The 18,987-nt window shown below is 49.7% G+C and overlaps 1 protein-coding gene across 2 annotated transcripts in view; it reads left to right on the forward strand.

Annotated features, from left to right (window-relative positions):
- The window catches only part of LOC137536524 (gastrula zinc finger protein XlCGF57.1-like), a 21,177-nt gene extending 9,945 nt beyond the window's left edge, over positions 1-11,232 (forward strand). The window contains exons 2-6 of one of the 2 annotated variants that reach the window (XM_068258737.1): positions 6,403-6,480; positions 6,652-6,749; positions 6,854-7,234; positions 8,812-9,678; positions 10,621-11,232. In XM_068258737.1, coding sequence (XP_068114838.1) covers positions 7,201-7,234; positions 8,812-9,678; positions 10,621-11,219 — 1,500 coding nt within the window. In that variant the 5' untranslated portion in view covers positions 6,403-6,480; positions 6,652-6,749; positions 6,854-7,200 and the 3' untranslated portion in view covers positions 11,220-11,232. Of the gene's footprint in view, positions 1-5,303; positions 5,351-6,402; positions 6,481-6,651; positions 6,750-6,853; positions 7,235-8,811; positions 9,679-10,620 lie in introns of those variants that run through there. The other variant, XM_068258738.1, reaches the window with a different exon arrangement.
- Positions 11,233-18,987: the final 7,755 nt, after the last annotated feature.

Raw genomic sequence — 18,987 nt, forward strand, 5'->3', positions numbered from 1 at the left:
TCCCCCTCTCTCCTCTCTGCCCCCTCTCTCTCTCTCTCTCTGCCCCCCTCTCTCCTCGTTGCCCCCTCTCTCTCTCCAAATCCAAAAAAGCTTTATTGGCAGGACAAATACATTTAGCATTGCCAATGCAAAACATTAACATGGGGGGGGGGGGGATTGTGGGAATAAGGGAAGGATAAAGGGGGTTGGGGTATATAGTCCATAGGTGTGTGGAGGATGTAAGGGACAGCATGGGGGACTGGGGATATACAGTCCATAGGGGGGGTATTGGGGGGAATACAGTCCATGTGGTATCATGTTCCTCTCAGTTGGTGGCAGGCTGTGACATATCGGGCAGCTATTTGCACGGTTGTTTCCTCCTCCCCCAGTAGGATGTAGAGTTTCCTCTCTTCATCTGTGGAGGTAAAATCCTGGATGCGGGCGGAGAGTCTCTGGAAGTGGGCGGTCCTCACAGGTGCGTATTTCGCTGCAGTGTAGCAGGAAGTGGGCCTCATCCTCCAAGACCTCCTGATCGCATTGTCTGCACAGTCTCTCCTCCCGGGGCTTCCATGTCTGTCTGCGCCGCCTGTCTCTATCTCCAGGCTGTGGGCACTCAGATGGTACAAACTCAAGACCTGTCTGTCTTTGTGGTGATGTAGCCTCTCCAGATATGGAGCCATTGTGTACTCCCTCTGTAGTGATTGATAGACAGCGAGTTTCTTGGAATTCTTTATGTCACTTCTCCATTCCTCTATGTATCGTTCCTTGCAGCTTTCTATAGTCTGTTTTATTTGGGCTTTTGTCAGCCTGTGTTGGTGGCCTTGGCTGGGCTGGCTGCTGATGCTTTGCTTGAGAGCGCGTGGTATGGCCTCGCCCCCCTGGCTCAGTGAGGCTTTATGGTGGTAAGTGCTGGGGTTGCTGCTCTGTATATGCGCCCAGTATGAGAGTGTCCTCTGCTTCTCTCTCTCCTCTCTGCCCCCCCCCCTCTCTCTCTCTTTTCTCTCTGCCCCCCTCTCTCTCTATCTCTCTCTTCTCTCTGCCCCCCTCTCTCTCTTCTCTCTGCCCCCCTCTCTCTCTTCTCTCTGCCCCCCCTCTCTTTCTCTTCTCTCTGTCCCCCTCTCTCTCTCTCTCTCTCTCTCTCTCTCTATCTATCTATCTCTTCGCTCTGCCCCCCTCTCTCTTCTCTCTGCCCCCCCCTCTCTTCTCTCTCTGCCCCCCTCTCTCTCTGTCCCCCTCTCTCTCTTCTCTCTGTCGTCCTCCTCTCTCTCTTTTCTCTTTGCCCCCCCCCCTAAATTTTCTCTCTGCCCGAACCCACCCCCCCCCCCCACATCGCTCTCTCTTTTTTCTCTTTTCTCTCTTTCTCTCCCCCCCCCCCTCTTTCCTCCCTCCCCTCTCTCTTTCCTCTCCCCCCCTCTTGTATCTTTCTTCCCTCCTCTCTATCCCCCTGATTATATCTGCTACTTCCACTGTTACTCTGTGCCTATACTGACAGAAAACTAGCTGCAGTGTGTGCTTGATCTCTGCTACCCCCGTATTTACAGAATAAGCTGTTACTCTGTGCCTGTACTGATAGTAAACTAGCTGCACTGTGTGCTGATCTCTGCTATCTCATATTGATCCTTTTCTGCCGAAAGCAGTACTGGGGCAGGTAAATAATATAAACTGCTCCAATGTGCTACTCTGCAGAAGGGGGAGGAGCTGCCCCCCATTGTTCGCTATAATACGCCACTTAGTTTCATACTGATCAATAAATGTTGAATCTTAATAAACAATTTGGCCCTGGCTTAACTATGTTTTAGATTTTGGCCCCTTACATAATTTAGTTTGACACCCCTAAACTAACCTGTTACAACAGTGCTGTCCAACTGGCGGCCCGCGGGGCTGCATCCGGCCCGCCAGGCCTCCTGCTGCGGCCCCCCTGCCGCCTGCTCCAGCCTGTGGGCAGCGCAACTGTGTTTTTTTTTTTCTAAACCCTTTCCCCCATGCTGCGGACTATAAATATTTGCAGCCTTTGTCCCCCGTGCTGCCGCCTTTAACACACTTCAGATCGGCGGCAGCAGAAGATAGGAACCAGCCACACCAGCGCATGGCAGCCGCACGGGGGACTTTAAGTGCTGGACGTGACCGATGATGTCACGTCCTCCATTCAAATTCACAGCGCGGCTGCCATGCGCTGGTCTGACTGGCTCCAATCTCCTGCCTGCCGCTGCCGATCTGAGGTGAGTTACAGGCGGAAGCACGGGGGAAAAAGAGGGGGGCGGGGGGGTGTAAATATTTTAGCTCTGCGGTCAATCAGAGTGTATTTTGTGGGCACAACTGCGGCCATTCTGAGTGTATTTTGTGGGCACAACTGCGGCCACTCTGATTGCATTTTGTGGGCACAACTGCGGCCACTCTGATTGCATTTTGTGGGCACAACTGCGGACAATCTGAGTGTATTTTGTGGGCACATCTGCTGCCAATCTGAGTGTATTTTGTGGGCACATCTGCGGCCACTCTGATTGCATTTTGTGGGCACATCTGCTGCCAATCTGAGTGTATTTTGTGGGCACAACTGCGGCCACTCTGATTGCATTTTGTAGGCACAACTGCGGCCAATCTGAGTGTATTTTGTGGGCACATCTGCGGCCACTCTGATTGCATTTTGTGGGCACAACTGCTGCCAATCTGAGTGTATTTTGTGGGCACATCTGCTGCCAATCTGATTGCATTTTGTGGGCACAACTGCGGCCAATCTGAGTGTATTTTGTGGGCATATCTGCGGCCAATCTGAGTGTATTTTGTGGGCACAACTGCGGCCACTCTGATTGCATTTTGTGGGCACATCTGCTGCCAATCTGAGTGTATTTTGTGGGCACAACTGCGGCCACTCTGATTGCATTTTGTAGGCACAACTGCGGCCAATCTGAGTGTATTTTGTGGGCACATCTGCGGCCATTCTGATTGCATTTTGTGGGCACAACTGCTGCCAATCTGAGTGTATTTTGTGGGCACATCTGCTGCCAATCTGATTGCATTTTGTGGGCACAACTGCGGCCAATCTGAGTGTATTTTGTGGGCATATCTGCGGCCAATCTGAGTGTATTTTGTGGGCACAACTGCGGCCAATCTGAGTGTATTTTGTGGGCACATCTGCTGCCAATCTGAGTGTATTTTGTGGGCACATCTGCGGCCAATCTGAGTGTATTTTGTGGGCACATCTGCGGCCACTCTGATTGCATTTTGTGGGCACAACTGCTGCCAATCTGAGTGTATTTTGTGGGCACATCTGCTGCCAATCTGAGTGTATTTTGTGGGCACATCTGCGGCCAATCTGAGTGTATTTTGTGGATAAATCTGCAGCCAATCTGAGTGTATTTTGTGGATAAATTTGCAGCCAATCTGAATTTATTTTGTGGGTAAATCTGCAGCCAATCTGAGTGTATTTTGTGGGTAAATCTGCAGCCAATCTGAGTGTATTTTGTGCGTAAATCTGCAGCCAATCTGAGTGTATTTTGTGGGTAAATCTGCAGCCAATGTGGGTAAATCTGCAGCCAATCTGGTTGTACTTTGTGGGGAATCTGCTATGACTCCACTTGCATTTTGTGGGGAAATCTGCTGCTAGATTTTTTATTTCTGGGGGGGGGGGGGGCTGGGAGGTTATATTGTGTCGGTCTGCCGGCCCTCCACCATGTGGTCTGAAAAAAAAACGGCCCTTCATGCCCGCGAAGTTGGACAGCACTGTGTTACGTCATGAACAGCACTACTGATGGCTGCAGTTACCCTATTTTCCACAAGATGGCGAGCGCACCCACTCCAGGTGGAACGCACATAATATAATGACTCGCATGAACAGGAAGTTACTTACTGCTGGATTTGGAGTAGGTAGGGACTTGGGAGAAGTTTGCTGAGATTGGCTGCAGAGGAGGTGATCATTTCTGTTTTGTATTATCTGTCTATATATATATATATATATATATATATATATATATATATATATATATATATCTGAGGTGAGTTACAGGCGGAAGCACCGGGGAAAAAGAGGGGGGCGGGGGGGTGTAAATATTTTAACTCTGCGGTCAATCAGAGTGTATTTTGTGGGCACAACTGCGGCCATTCTGAGTGTATTTTGTGGGCACAACTGCGGCCACTCTGATTGCATTTTGTGGGCACAACTGCGGACAATCTGAGTGTATTTTGTGGGCACATCTGCTGCCAATCTGAGTGTATTTTGTGGGCACATCTGCGGCCACTCTGATTGCATTTTGTGGGCACATCTGCTGCCAATCTGAGTGTATTTTGTGGGCACAACTGCGGCCACTCTGATTGCATTTTGTGGGCACAACTGCGGCCAATCTGAGTGTATTTTGTGGGCACAACTGCGGCCAATCTGAGTGTATTTTGTGGGCACATCTGCGGCCACTCTGATTGCATTTTGTGGGCACAACTGCTGCCAATCTGAGTGTATTTTGTGGGCACATCTGCTGCCAATCTGATTGCATTTTGTGGGCACAACTGCGGCCAATCAGTGTATTTTGTGGGCACATCTGCGGCCAATCTGAGTGTATTTTGTGGGCACAACTGCGGCCAATCTGAGTGTATTTTGTGGGCACATCTGCGGCCACTCTGATTGCATTTTGTGGGCACAACTGCTGCCAATCTGAGTGTATTTTGTGGGCACATCTGCTGCCAATCTGAGTGTATTTTGTGGGCACATCTGCGGCCAATCTGAGTGTATTTTGTGGATAAATCTGCAGCCAATCTGAGTGTATTTTGTGGATAAATCTGCAGCCAATCTGAGTGTATTTTGTGGATAAATCTGCAGCCAATCTGAATTTATTTTGTGGGTAAATCTGCAGCCAATCTGAGTGTATTTTGTGGGTAAATCTGCAGCCAATCTGAGTGTATTTTGTGGGTAAATCTGCAGCCAATCTGAGTGTATTTTGTGCGTAAATCTGCAGCCAATCTGAGTGTATTTTGTGGGTAAATCTGCAGCCAATGTGGGTAAATCTGCAGCCAATCTGGTTGTACTTTGTGGGGAATCTGCTATGACTCCACTTGAATTTTGTGGGGAAATCTGCTGCTAGATTTTTTTTTTCGGGGGGGGGGGGGGCTGGGAGGTTATATTGTGTCGGTCTGCCGGCCCTCCACCATGTGGTCTGAAAAAAAAACGGCCCTTCATGCCCGCGAAGTTGGACAGCACTGTGTTACGTCATGAACCGCACTACTGATGGCTGCAGTTACCCTATTTTCCACAAGATGGCGAGCGCACCCACTCCAGGTGGAACGCACATAATATAATGACTCGCATGAACAGGAAGTTACTTACTGCTGGATTTGGAGTAGGTAGGGACTTGGGAGAAGTTTGCTGAGATTGGCTGCAGAGGAGGTGATCATTTCTGTTTTGTATTATCTGTATGTATATATATATATATATATATATATATATATATATATATATATATATATATATATATATATATATATATATATATACCCAATGGACATTGCACAGGTTGTAGAACAGGTTACAGTGGGAAGATCAGTATAGATATGGGTATGGCCAAGTAAGAGAATAGTTATGGTAGGAATGAGCATAGATAATGAATACAGCAATAATTGGGTGCTAGACTACTTTAGGAGATTCAGCAGGAAACCTCATAATGAACAGTTCTCCAATCACAGAACCCTCTACAGATGGAAGCGTTGAGATTGGCTGAATAGTGTTGGCGTAGTTTACTACAACCTCTCTTAAAAGGAACCTAAAGTAAATGAAGACTGTTTAACTTACTTGGGGCTTCTACCAGCCTCCTGCAGCCGCCCTGTGCCCACGCCGTCACTGAGGGGATCATCTAGTCCCCCGCAGCACCCCTCTTTCTTCTGGATGTGCGGCCCCGAACGATGTGAATCCTGATTGAGCTCCCATGGACAGGAACGCTCTGTCCAATGCGCGGTACAGGAAAATCTCTACTGTGCATACTCAGAACGCTCCTGATGACGGTAGCACAGTCAAGCATGCAGTCAGCCAGGACTGCGCATGGGCGGTGGCCATCAACTCGCTGAGCCTCCCGGCCAGATGGGAGGCGCTGCAGGGGACTGGAGCATTGCTTAGTGATAGCGTGGGCACAGGGCAGCTGCAGAGGGCTGGTAGAAGCCCCAGGTAAGTTAAACTGTTTTTTCTTTCTAGCTTGCTATAGGTTCCCTTTAAACCTAGCAGTTCCAGGGGGTGTTGTCCAACCATTCACGTACCTGGAATTTCTCTATGAGGTTTCCTTTTGGGATTCACAACATGATGGAGCTGCAGACAGGAGAGGTGAGCAGTGCTGGGAATTATGGGAGGTTATCCACTAACAACAAGGGGTGTGTCTTTGTGTGGGGACTATCATTGTGTGTTAGGTACTTGTAAGGTGTCAGGATATCCCTGTCTATTTCTCCACGCAGGAGTGTCAGTTTATAGAAGACACAAGGACCTCTATAGGGACATCATGATGGGAAATCAGCCGCCCCTCACATCACCAGGTAAGAGGGGACTTTCATTTATTGTACAGGAGAGAGCAGTACAGAGAGTCCACCTAGATCCCCACCCCATCATCTGATAATCACATATAGGCAATGTATGCCAGTGATCCCCTCATCATCTGATAATCACATATAGGCAATGTATTCAGTCAGTGTGTGTGTTTTCTACAGAGGGATCCAGTTACAGAAACCCACCAAAAAGATGTACAGGTCCTCTTTATTCCCAGGACTGTCCACAGGAAGTTCACATCATCCCCCACCATTATCAGGTTGATATTCCTCTAGACTTTACTATATTTTATTACTTTATTACTATGTACAGTATTATTGCTAATGTCTTAAAAATGCTATTTTGATCAATCTGTGGTTGTAGGGTGATGTAGCGATACATGTAAAGGTTGAGGTTAAAGAAGAAGATGACCAATGCTCAACAGAGGAAGATGAGATTAACAGAACCATTAAAGGAGAAGAAGAGACATATGTGAGAGGTGACCAGCAGTCTATGGAGGAGGAGGACATGAAGAGGACAATTAAAGAAGAACAGGAGACATGTTTAAAGAGTAATCAGCTGTCTATGGTGGATGCTGGAATGATCAGAATAATTAAGGTAGAAGAGGAGATGTGTTGTATAGACAATGGACAGACAATAGAAGAGAGGGAAATGGCGAAGGCAATGAAAAAGGAGGCATTTGTGAGGGCTGGTCACAAGATGGTGACATCATGGTCCCAGGAGAATTAGGACTGGTAATTTCAGGTAAAAAACTAAAAATTACTCTTATGTTGGCCATTTATGGGTTGGTTGTCTTATGTTTATATGATTAATTTAATATCTGTTCTACAATATATCATGAGGTAAAGATCTCGGGCTAGACTCATTAATCTGCCCTGCTACAGTTACGCGCACTTGTTTTCATAGTAACGCACACTCCTTTAATTACTGGGTGCTGTGAAGTATCACGACTGCAATACTTGCTTAACAACTAAAGAAGGCACGCTACACAGCATGACCACACGTAGCGTGCATAGCACTCGGAAAGTTGTTTTTAACTTCTGCTGATATAGCAACACAGGTGAATGAATCTAGCCTATGTGACACATCCCTTTACTTCCTTAGTATAATATTTTATAAACAAATGAAGAGGAGATACTGTACAGCATATGAAAGGCCCATCTCCATTCCTCAGTATAACATCATAGTACCAACAAATGAGGAGGAGATATTGTACAGCATATGAAAGGCCCATCTCCATTCCTCAGTATAACATCATAGTACCAACAAATGAGGAGGAGATACTGTACAGCATATGAAAGGCCCATCTCCATTCCTCAGTATAACATCATAGTACCAACAAATGAGGAGGAGATACTGTACACCATATGAAAGACCCATCTCCATTCCTCAGTATAACATCATAGTACCAACAAATGAGAGCAGATATTGTACACCATATGAAAGGTCCATCTCCATTCCTCAGTGTAATATCATCGTACCAGCAAATGAGGAGGAGATACTGTACACCATATGAAAGGTCCATCTCCATTCCTCAATATAACATCATAGTACCAACAAATTAGTAGGAGATACTGTACACCATATGAAAGGTCCATCGCCATTCCTCAGTATAACATCAAAGCACCAACAAATGAGGAGGAAATACTGTACACCAAATGAACGGTCCATCTCCATTCCTCAGTATAACATCATAGTACCAACAAATGGGAGGAGATACTGTACACCATATGAAAGGTCCATCTCCATTCCTCAGTATAACATCATAGTACCAACAAATGAGAGGAGATATTGTACACCATATGAAAGGTCCATCTCCATTCCTCAATATAACATCATAGTACAAACAAATGAGGAGGAGATACTGTACACCATATGAAAGGCCCATCTCCATTCCTCAGTATAACATCATAGCACCAACAATTGAGGAGGAGATACTGTACACCATATGAAAGGTCCATCTCCATTCCTCAGTATAACATTATAGCACCAACAAATGAGGAGGAGATACTGTACACCATATGAAAGGTCCATCTCCATTCCTCAGTATAACATCTTAGTGCCAACACATGATTAAGAGTTACTGTACACCATATGACTGATGCTTTTCATTTCTACTGTATATTTCTCCTCACAAACCAAATTCATCCACATACTGTATGTACATTTGTAATGTGAACTACATGCCATTGTAAGTTTGTTTATGTGAATGTTATTTAATCCAATCATATTTCTGTTCTCATGTCCATGTCAATGCTGTTTCCAGTGGAACAGAACACACACGAACAAAAATTTCCTACATTTTTTTGTTCTTCCGGCAGATGGGCAGAACATTGGAAACCTGTCAGACGGACATCTCATCTCCTCTCCAGCAGAAGCTAATGAAGTCACACATCAGATTTGCAGAGGCGACCACATTACCAATTATGTACATCACACAGGACACAGTATGAATAGGTCTATTTATCCCTCTAATTCTCAGGAATCTTTGGAATCATTGCATGCTGGAACCCAAAATATCCATCCAAGCTCTCACCGGGCAGACAGGACAGGAGATCTGACTATTCCTAAATCTGATGCAGTTATCTCAAATATCTTTCCCAGACCTCACGGTGAAGATGGATCAGAGACTCCATGTAGCTCTGCAGTTTCTTCTGATGATTTAGGTAGCATTAGACATGGAGGTGATGAGATCTTATTATGTTCACAGTGTGACAAAACCTTCAGCACTAAGTCACTTCTTTTTCTGCATCAGAAGGAGCACAGCCGGGAGCGTCCATTTGTATGTGCAGAGTGTGGGAAATTGTTTATGACTAAGCGATGCTTTGTGATTCACCAGCGAGTTCACACTGGAGAGAATCTCTTTTCTTGTCCTGAGTGCGATAAAATATTTCCAGTGTATAGCAACCTCAAGATGCATCTGAAAGTTCACACGGGCGAGAAGCCATTTTCCTGTACGGAGTGTGGGAGAGGTTTTGCTCAGAAGAGTCAGCTTGTTACACACCACAGAAGCCACACGGGTGTGCGTCCGTTTACATGTTTAGACTGTGGGAAGAGTTTCTTTTCTAAGGCTTACCTTCTGAAACATCAGAGGATCCACACGAGTGAGCATTCATTTCCGAGTTCAGAGTGTGGGAAAACGTTTGCTCAGAATGGAGACCTCCTTCGACATCAGAAGATCCATGTGGGTGAGCGACCTTTCTCATGTTTAGATTATGGGAAAGCTTTAATCAATATGGGCCACCTCACTGTACACTAGAGAAAACATACTGGTGTGCGGATATTTCCATGTTCAGTGTGTGGGAAATGTATCTCAGGAACGAGACCTTCTGCCATAAAGTTACTTACCAGTAATCAGATTATTATAGCCTCACATCTAGCATTGATGATGGGAAAATTCAACCAAGAGATGACTCTTTTCTGATCAAATCTGATTAGAATGAGATCTGTCAGATGCTCGTACACCGCAGGCCGATTTCCAATCAATTTCATAATGTAATCTCTCTGGAATCGGCCATGTCCGCTGCCTCACAGCTGCCCCCCAGTGTGTATATGTACCCCCGTATGTGCAATTATACATTCCTGTGTTGCCCACCGCGCGGTGCCCATCCGTCTTCGGAACCCCCGCTCTTCCATTAGTGGTGTACACCGGGGTGACGGCACACGCTTGCCACTTGCTATGCGTAGCCAGCATGTATATCACTACTTTAAGAGCGGGGGATTCTAAAGATGGATGGGTAACACGGTTGGCAACACAATCAACACTCAGGGGGTACATTTATATACAGGGGGGGGAACTGCGCCAAGGGTTTTATTGCGATCGTTGCTTGTTCGGCAAATCGTTCACCATTACAGACACGCACCCAATCGACCACGATGGCCCGACATTTTACAGTATGTCCAATGGATACATGCAACCGATTTTGGCCTGAAATTGGTCAGATCGTCAATCTTGACGTCACCGATTTTCATCTGATTCGATAATAATTATTGAATTGGATAGTCAATCGCTGCCAAGTCGATAGATATATAGACATCTTTAACATCTGTGTTACAGCTCTCCCTAATTGCACAAAACTCTCATTAAAAATAATTGGCTTTCTTATAGAGTTTTGTTTTGCTTCCGGCAGATGGGCAGAACATTGGGAACCCCTCAGATGGACGTCTCATCTCCTCTCCAGCAACAACGAATGATGTCACACATCGGACTCCCAGAGGGGACCCTATTATCAATGATGAACATCACACAGGACAGAGGAAGAACCAGCGAGTTTATTCTAGAGAAAAGCCCTTTACATGTCCTGAGTGTGGGAAATGTTTTACAAGGAAAAGGTTCCTTGAGGACCATTTGAGAGTCCACACGGGTGAGAAGCCATTTTCCTGTTCAGAGTGTGGGAAATGCTTTGCTCTAAAACCAGAACTCTTGAGGCACCAGAGATGCCACACAGGTGAGCGTCCATTTCCATGTTCAGTGTGTGGGAAAAGGTTCTCTCAGAAAGGAGGCCTGCGGATACATCATAAGATCCACACAGGGGAGCGACCTTACTCATGTTCAGAGTGCGAGAAAGCTTTTATCACTAAAGGCAAGCTGGATGTACACAAGAGATCACACACCGGTGAGCGTCCCTTTTCATGTTCAGAGTGTGGGAAACGGTACGCTGCCAAAGCAATCCTTCGTCGACATCAAAGACATCACGCCGGCGACCAGTCACTTTCATGTTCTGAGTGAGGGATAAGCTTCACCAAGTAAGAACATTTGATTGTAAACCAGGAAATGCACACCAATGACGCTGCAGATATACCTCATAGTGACATTTTAAGGAGGAAGGAGATGAGGAGTTTGTAAAATCTATGATTGGTTGGTGTGATTGATGGACTTACCTGATGATTTCTTCTATGTGTTGTTTCAGCACATCGTTCATCATTTGTCATGAATGTACCCTTGCAGTGTGTGTTCTGAGGAGTGGATGGCAGTATTGCAGAAACGCTATGCAGTGAATGTATGGGGAAGGGCTGTCCTGTCTCCATGCACTTTGGGGGAGGGGCTGTCATGCCTCCATGTACTGTGGTGGGAGGGGCTGCCCAGCACTTATCCCATGTCTGCCTGCACAGCCACCAGTGCTTATCCCTTATCTGCCTGCACAGCCACCCAGTGCTTATCCCTTATCTGCCTGCACAGCCACCCAGTGCTTATCCCATGTCTGCCTGCTCAGCCACCAGTGCTTATTCCTTGTCTGCCTGCACAGCCTCCCAGTGCTTATCTCTTGTCTGCCTGCACAGCCACCCAGTGCTTATCCCATGTCTGCCTGCTCAGCCACCAGTGCTTATTCCTTGTTTGCCTGCATAGTCACCCAGTGCTCACCCCTTCTCTTCCTGCACCGCCACCCAGTGCTTATCCCTTTTCTGCCTGCACAGTCACCAGTGCTTATCCCTTGTCTGCCTGCACAGCCACCCAGTGCTTATCCCATGTCTGCCTGCTCAGCCACCAGTGCTTATTCCTTGTTTGCCTGCATAGTCACCCAGTGCTCACCCCTTCTCTGCCTGCACCGCCACCCAGTGCTTATCCCTTGTCTGTCTGCACAGCCACCCAGTGCTTATCCCTTGTCTGCCTGCACAGCCTCCCAGTGCTTATCCCTTGTCTGCCTGCACAGTCACCAGTGCTTATCCCTTGTCTGCCTGCACAGCCACCCAGTGCTTATCCCTTGTCTGCCTGCACAGTCACCCAGTGCTTATCCCTTGTCTGCCTGCACAGTCACCCAGTGCTCACCCCTTCTCTGCCTGCACAGCCTCCCAGTGCTTATCCCTTGTCTGCTTTCACAGTCACCAGTGCTTATCCCTTGTCTGCTTGCACAGCCACCCAGTGCTTATCCTTGTCTGCCTGCACAGCCACCAGTGCTTATCCCTTGTCTGCCTGCACAGCCACCAGTGCTTATCCCTTGACTGCCTGCACAGTCACCAGTGCTTATCCCTTGTCTGCCTGCACAGTCACCCAGTGCTCACCCCTTCTCTGCCTGCACAGCCTCACAGTGCTTATACCTTGTCTGCCTGCACAGCCACCAGTGCTTATCCCTTGTCTGCCTGCACAGTCACCAGTGCTTATCCCTTGTCTGCCTGCACAGCCACCAGTGCTTATCCCTTGTCTGCTTGCACAGTCACCAGTGCTTATCCCTTGTCTGCCTGCACAGCCACCCAGTGCTTATCCCTTGTCTGCCTGCACAGCCACCAGTGCTTATCCCTTGTCTGCCTGCACAGCCACCAGTGCTTATCCCCAGGGCCGGGCCGAGGCATAGGCTGGAGAGGCTCCAGCCTCAGGGCGCAGTGTAGGAGGGGGCGCAGAATTCATTCAGCTGTCATTCCTAATTGTGTATGAAGCAGAAAGAAATAAGAAAAGGGTATACATGGCAGTGACTGCAAGCCAGATAACTAGATATTAAGGTGTTGGGGAGGTTGTGGGCCCTGTGGCGCCTCTTAGTCTAATAGCAATCACTGTGTGACGGCTGGGGTGGCAGAGATGGAGGGGCGCACTTTGGTGTCTCAGCCTTGGGTGCTGGAGGACCTTGTCCCGGCTCTGCTTATCCCTTGTCTGCTTGCACAGTCACCAGTGCTTATCCCTTGTCTGCCTGCACAGCCACCAGTGCTTATCCCCTGTCTGCCTGCACAGTCACCAGTGCTTATCCCTTGTCTGCCTGCACAGCCACCCAGTGCTTATCCCTTGTCTGCCTGCACAGTCACCCAGTGCTTATCCCTTGTCAGCCTGCACAGCCACCAGTGCTTATCCCTTGTCTGCCTGCACAGCCACCAGTGCTTATCCCCTGTCTGCCTGCACAGTCACCAGTGCTTATCCCTTGTCTGCCTGCACAGTCACCCAGTGCTCACCACTTCTCTGCCTGCACAGCCTCCCAGTGCTTATCCCTTGTCTGCTTGCACAGTCACCAGTGCTTATCCCTTGTCTGCCTGCACAGCCAGCAGTGCTTATCCCTTGTCTGCCTGCTCAGCCACCCAGTGCTTATCCCTTGTCTGCCTGCACAGTCACCCAGTGCTTATCCCTTGTCTGCCTGCACAGTCACCAGTGCTTATCCCTTGTCTGCCTGCACAGTCACCCAGCGCTTATCCCTTGTCTGCCTGCACAGTCACCCAGTGTTCACCCCTTCTCTGCCTGCACAGCCTCCCAGTGCTTATCCCTTGTCTGCTTGCACAGTCACCAGTGCTTATCCCTTGTCTGCCTGCACAGCCACCCAGTGCTTATCCCTTGTCTGCCTGCACAGCCACCAGTGCTTATCCCTTGTCTGCCTGCACAGCCACCAGTGCTTATCCCTTGTCTGCCTGCACAGTCACCAGTGCTTATCCCTTGTCTGCCTGCACAGTCACCCAGTGCTCACCCCTTCTCTGCCTGCACAGCCTCACAGTGCTTATCCCTTGTCTGCCTGCACAGCCACCAGTGCTTATCCCTTGTCTGCTTGCACAGTCACCAGTGCTTATCCCTTGTCTGCCTGTACAGCCACCAGTTCTTATCACTTGTCTGCTTGCACAGTCACCAGTGCTTATCCCTTGTCTGCCTGCACAGCCACCCAGTGCTTATCCCTTGTCTGCCTGCACAGCCACCAGTGCTTATCCCTTGTCTGCCTGCACAGCCACCAGTGCTTATCCATTGTCTGCTTGCACAGTCACCAGTGCTTATCCCTTGTCTGCCTGCACAGCCACCCAGTGCTTATCCCTTGTCTGCCTGCACAGCCACCCAGTGCTTATCCCTTGTCTGCCTGCACAGTCACCCAGTGCTTATCCCTTGTCTGCCTGCACAGCCACCAGTGCTTATCCCTTGTCTGCCTGCACAGCCACCAGTGCTTATCCCTTGTCTGCCTGCTCAGCCACCCAGTGCTTATCCCTTGTCTGCCTGCACAGTCACCAGTGCTTATCCCTTGTCTGCCTGCACAGTCATCCAGTGCTCACCCCTTCTCTGCCTGCACAGCCACCCAGTGCTTATCCCTTGTCTGCCTGCACAGCCTCCCAGTGCTTATCCCTTGTCTGCCCGCACAGCCACCAGTACTTATCCCTTGTCTGCCTGCACAGCCACCAGTGCTTATCCCTTGTCTGCCTGCACAGCCACTCAGCGCTTATCCCTTGTCTGCCTGCACAGCCACCCAGTGCTTATCCCTTGTCTGCCTGCACAGCCACCCAGTGCTCACCCCTTCTCTGCCTGCACAGACACCCAGTGCTTATCCCTTGTCTGCCTGCACAGCCTCCCAGTGCTTATCCCTTGTCTGCCTGCACAGCCACCAGTGCTTATCCCTTGTCTGCTTGCACAGTCACCAGTGCTTATCCCTTGTCTGCCTGCACAGCCACCCAGTGCTTATCCCATGTCTGCCTGCTCAGCCACCAGTGCTTATTCCTTGTTTGCCTGCATAGTCACCCAGTGCTCACCCCTTCTCTTCCTGCACCGCCACCCAGTGCTTATCCCTTTTCTGCCTGCACAGTCACCAGTGCTTATCCCTTGTCTGCCTGCACAGCCACCCAGTGCTTATCCCATGTCTGCCTGCTCAGCCACCAGTGCTTATTCCTTGTTTGCCTGCATAGTCACCCAGTGCTCACCCCTTCTCTGCCTGCACCGCCACCCAGTGCTTATCCCTTGTCTGTCTGCACAGCCACCCAGTGCTTATCCCTTGTCTGCCTGCACAGCCTCCCAGTGCTTATCCCTTGTCTGCCTGCACAGTCACCAGTGCTTATCCCTTGTCTGCCTGCACAGCCACCCAGTGCTTATCCCTTGTCTGCCTGCACAGTCACCCAGTGCTTATCCCTTGTCTGCCTGCACAGTCACCCAGTGCTCACCCCTTCTCTGCCTGCACAGCCTCCCAGTGCTTATCCCTTGTCTGCTTTCACAGTCACCAGTGCTTATCCCTTGTCTGCTTGCACAGCCACCCAGTGCTTATCCTTGTCTGCCTGCACAGCCACCAGTGCTTATCCCTTGTCTGCCTGCACAGCCACCAGTGCTTATCCCTTGACTGCCTGCACAGTCACCAGTGCTTATCCCTTGTCTGCCTGCACAGTCACCCAGTGCTCACCCCTTCTCTGCCTGCACAGCCTCACAGTGCTTATACCTTGTCTGCCTGCACAGCCACCAGTGCTTATCCCTTGTCTGCCTGCACAGTCACCAGTGCTTATCCCTTGTCTGCCTGCACAGCCACCAGTGCTTATCCCTTGTCTGCTTGCACAGTCACCAGTGCTTATCCCTTGTCTGCCTGCACAGCCACCCAGTGCTTATCCCTTGTCTGCCTGCACAGCCACCAGTGCTTATCCCTTGTCTGCCTGCACAGCCACCAGTGCTTATCCCCAGGGCCGGGCCGAGGCATAGGCTGGAGAGGCTCCAGCCTCAGGGCGCAGTGTAGGAGGGGGCGCAGAATTCATTCAGCTGTCATTCCTAATTGTGTATGAAGCAGAAAGAAATAAGAAAAGGGTATACATGGCAGTGACTGCAAGCCAGATAACTAGATATTAAGGTGTTGGGGAGGTTGTGGGCCCTGTGGCGCCTCTTAGTCTAATAGCAATCACTGTGTGACGGCTGGGGTGGCAGAGATGGAGGGGCGCACTTTGGTGTCTCAGCCTTGGGTGCTGGAGGACCTTGTCCCGGCTCTGCTTATCCCTTGTCTGCTTGCACAGTCACCAGTGCTTATCCCTTGTCTGCCTGCACAGCCACCAGTGCTTATCCCCTGTCTGCCTGCACAGTCACCAGTGCTTATCCCTTGTCTGCCTGCACAGTCACCCAGTGCTCACCACTTCTCTGCCTGCACAGCCTCCCAGTGCTTATCCCTTGTCTGCTTGCACAGTCACCAGTGCTTATCCCTTGTCTGCCTGCACAGCCAGCAGTGCTTATCCCTTGTCTGCCTGCTCAGCCACCCAGTGCTTATCCCTTGTCTGCCTGCACAGTCACCCAGTGCTTATCCCTTGTCTGCCTGCACAGTCACCAGTGCTTATCCCTTGTCTGCCTGCACAGTCACCCAGCGCTTATCCCTTGTCTGCCTGCACAGTCACCCAGTGTTCACCCCTTCTCTGCCTGCACAGCCTCCCAGTGCTTATCCCTTGTCTGCTTGCACAGTCACCAGTGCTTATCCCTTGTCTGCCTGCACAGCCACCCAGTGCTTATCCCTTGTCTGCCTGCACAGCCACCAGTGCTTATCCCTTGTCTGCCTGCACAGCCACCAGTGCTTATCCCTTGTCTGCCTGCACAGTCACCAGTGCTTATCCCTTGTCTGCCTGCACAGTCACCCAGTGCTCACCCCTTCTCTGCCTGCACAGCCTCACAGTGCTTATCCCTTGTCTGCCTGCACAGCCACCAGTGCTTATCCCTTGTCTGCTTGCACAGTCACCAGTGCTTATCCCTTGTCTGCCTGCACAGCCACCAGTTCTTATCACTTGTCTGCTTGCACAGTCACCAGTGCTTATCCCTTGTCTGCCTGCACAGCCACCCAGTGCTTATCCCTTGTCTGCCTGCACAGCCACCAGTGCTTATCCCTTGTCTGCCTGCACAGCCACCAGTGCTTATCCATTGTCTGCTTGCACAGTCACCAGTGCTTATCCCTTGTCTGCCTGCACAGCCACCCAGTGCTTATCCCTTGTCTGCCTGCACAGCCACCCAGTGCTTATCCCTTGTCTGCCTGCACAGTCACCCAGTGCTTATCCCTTGTCTGCCTGCACAGCCACCAGTGCTTATCCCTTGTCTGCCTGCACAGCCACCAGTGCTTATCCCTTGTCTGCCTGCTCAGCCACCCAGTGCTTATCCCTTGTCTGCCTGCACAGTCACCAGTGCTTATCCCTTGTCTGCCTGCACAGTCATCCAGTGCTCACCCCTTCTCTGCCTGCACAGCCACCCAGTGCTTATCCCTTGTCTGCCTGCACAGCCTCCCAGTGCTTATCCCTTGTCTGCCCGCACAGCCACCAGTACTTATCCCTTGTCTGCCTGCACAGCCACCAGTGCTTATCCCTTGTCTGCCTGCACAGCCACTCAGCGCTTATCCCTTGTCTGCCTGCACAGCCACCCAGTGCTTATCCCTTGTCTGCCTGCACAGCCACCCAGTGCTCACCCCTTCTCTGCCTGCACAGACACCCAGTGCTTATCCCTTGTCTGCCTGCACAGCCTCCCAGTGCTTATCCCTTGTCTGCCTGCACATCCACCAGTGCTTATCCCTTGTCTGCCTGCACAGCCACCAGTGCTTATCCCTTGTCTGCCTGCACAGCCACTCAGCGCTTATCCCTTGTCTGCCTGCACAGCCACCCAGTGCTTATCCCTTGTCTGCCTGCACAGCCACCAGTGCTTATCCCTTGTCTGCCTGCACAGCCACCAGTGCTTATCCATTGTCTGCCTGCACAGCCACTCAGCGCTCATCCCTTGTCTGCCTGCACAGTCACCCAGCGCTTATCCCTTGTTTGCCTGCATAGTCACCCAGTGCTCACCCCTTCTCTGCCTGCATGGCAACCCAGTGCTTATCCCTTGTCTGCCTGCACAGCCACTCAGCGCTTATCCCTTGTCTGCCTGCACAGCCACCAGTGCTTATCCCTTGTCTGCCTGCACAGCCACCAGTACTTATCCCTTGTCTGCCTGCACAGCCACTCAGCGCTTATCCCTTGTCTGCCTGCACAGCCTCCCAGCTCTTATCCCTTGTTTGCCTGCATAGTCACCCAGTGCTCACCCCTTCTCTGCCTGCACAGCCACCCACAATGCCAGGGCCCAGAGGTACTAAGGGGACAATCCACAAGATGCCCCTTCACCATGGATGCACCAGGTTTAGTATATATTTTTTCCCTGGTTTTTGTCCTCTAAATCTAGTTGCGTCTTATGATCTGGAGCGTCTTATAGTCTGAAAAATATGGTATGTCCCGGAACTTTAAGGACCCATGTATATATATATCTGTATATGCGTTATTTCCCCGCATTCGAGCCACATGGGAAATGCTGCCTATTCAGACACCAGCATGCCATCTTTGCTTGCCGGTGTGATTCGGCAAATCTGCATGTTTGTAGCACTCATATGAATCCCTATGTCCACACATGCCACAGCTATATTGATTTGGCAGCACAATGCCACATCTAATTCAGAAAGGGACACCACACTCAGTGGAAATAGGGCTTAATTGATACTTACCTAGGTAGAGGGATGCCTCTTGATAATTAAGAGGCTCCCTGTATGCTTCTCCGCCCCTGTATGCTGCGCCCGCCCCCTCTGAACATATCCAAAAAAACTTGTGGGCTATGCCCTCATGGCCGGGCCCCCTGAGTGTGGCTACATGGCTCCTGCACCAGTAAGGCAACGCTGCACAAGTACGGACACTTGTGCACAGCAATTTGAAGCTAGGACAACTATCAAAGTTAACTAAAATTCTAAATGCCACGTATATTTTCAGTAATTACTAGCAAATAGCAATACAAAGGCTTTTTTTCATGTTTTATGTGAAGAAAATATGACATTTACAGAGAACAGTTCTCACTGTGAGCATGGCTATGGAGGACT

Source organism: Hyperolius riggenbachi, chromosome 10 (assembly GCF_040937935.1).
Source record: "Hyperolius riggenbachi isolate aHypRig1 chromosome 10, aHypRig1.pri, whole genome shotgun sequence".
Taxonomy (NCBI): domain Eukaryota; kingdom Metazoa; phylum Chordata; class Amphibia; order Anura; family Hyperoliidae; genus Hyperolius; species Hyperolius riggenbachi.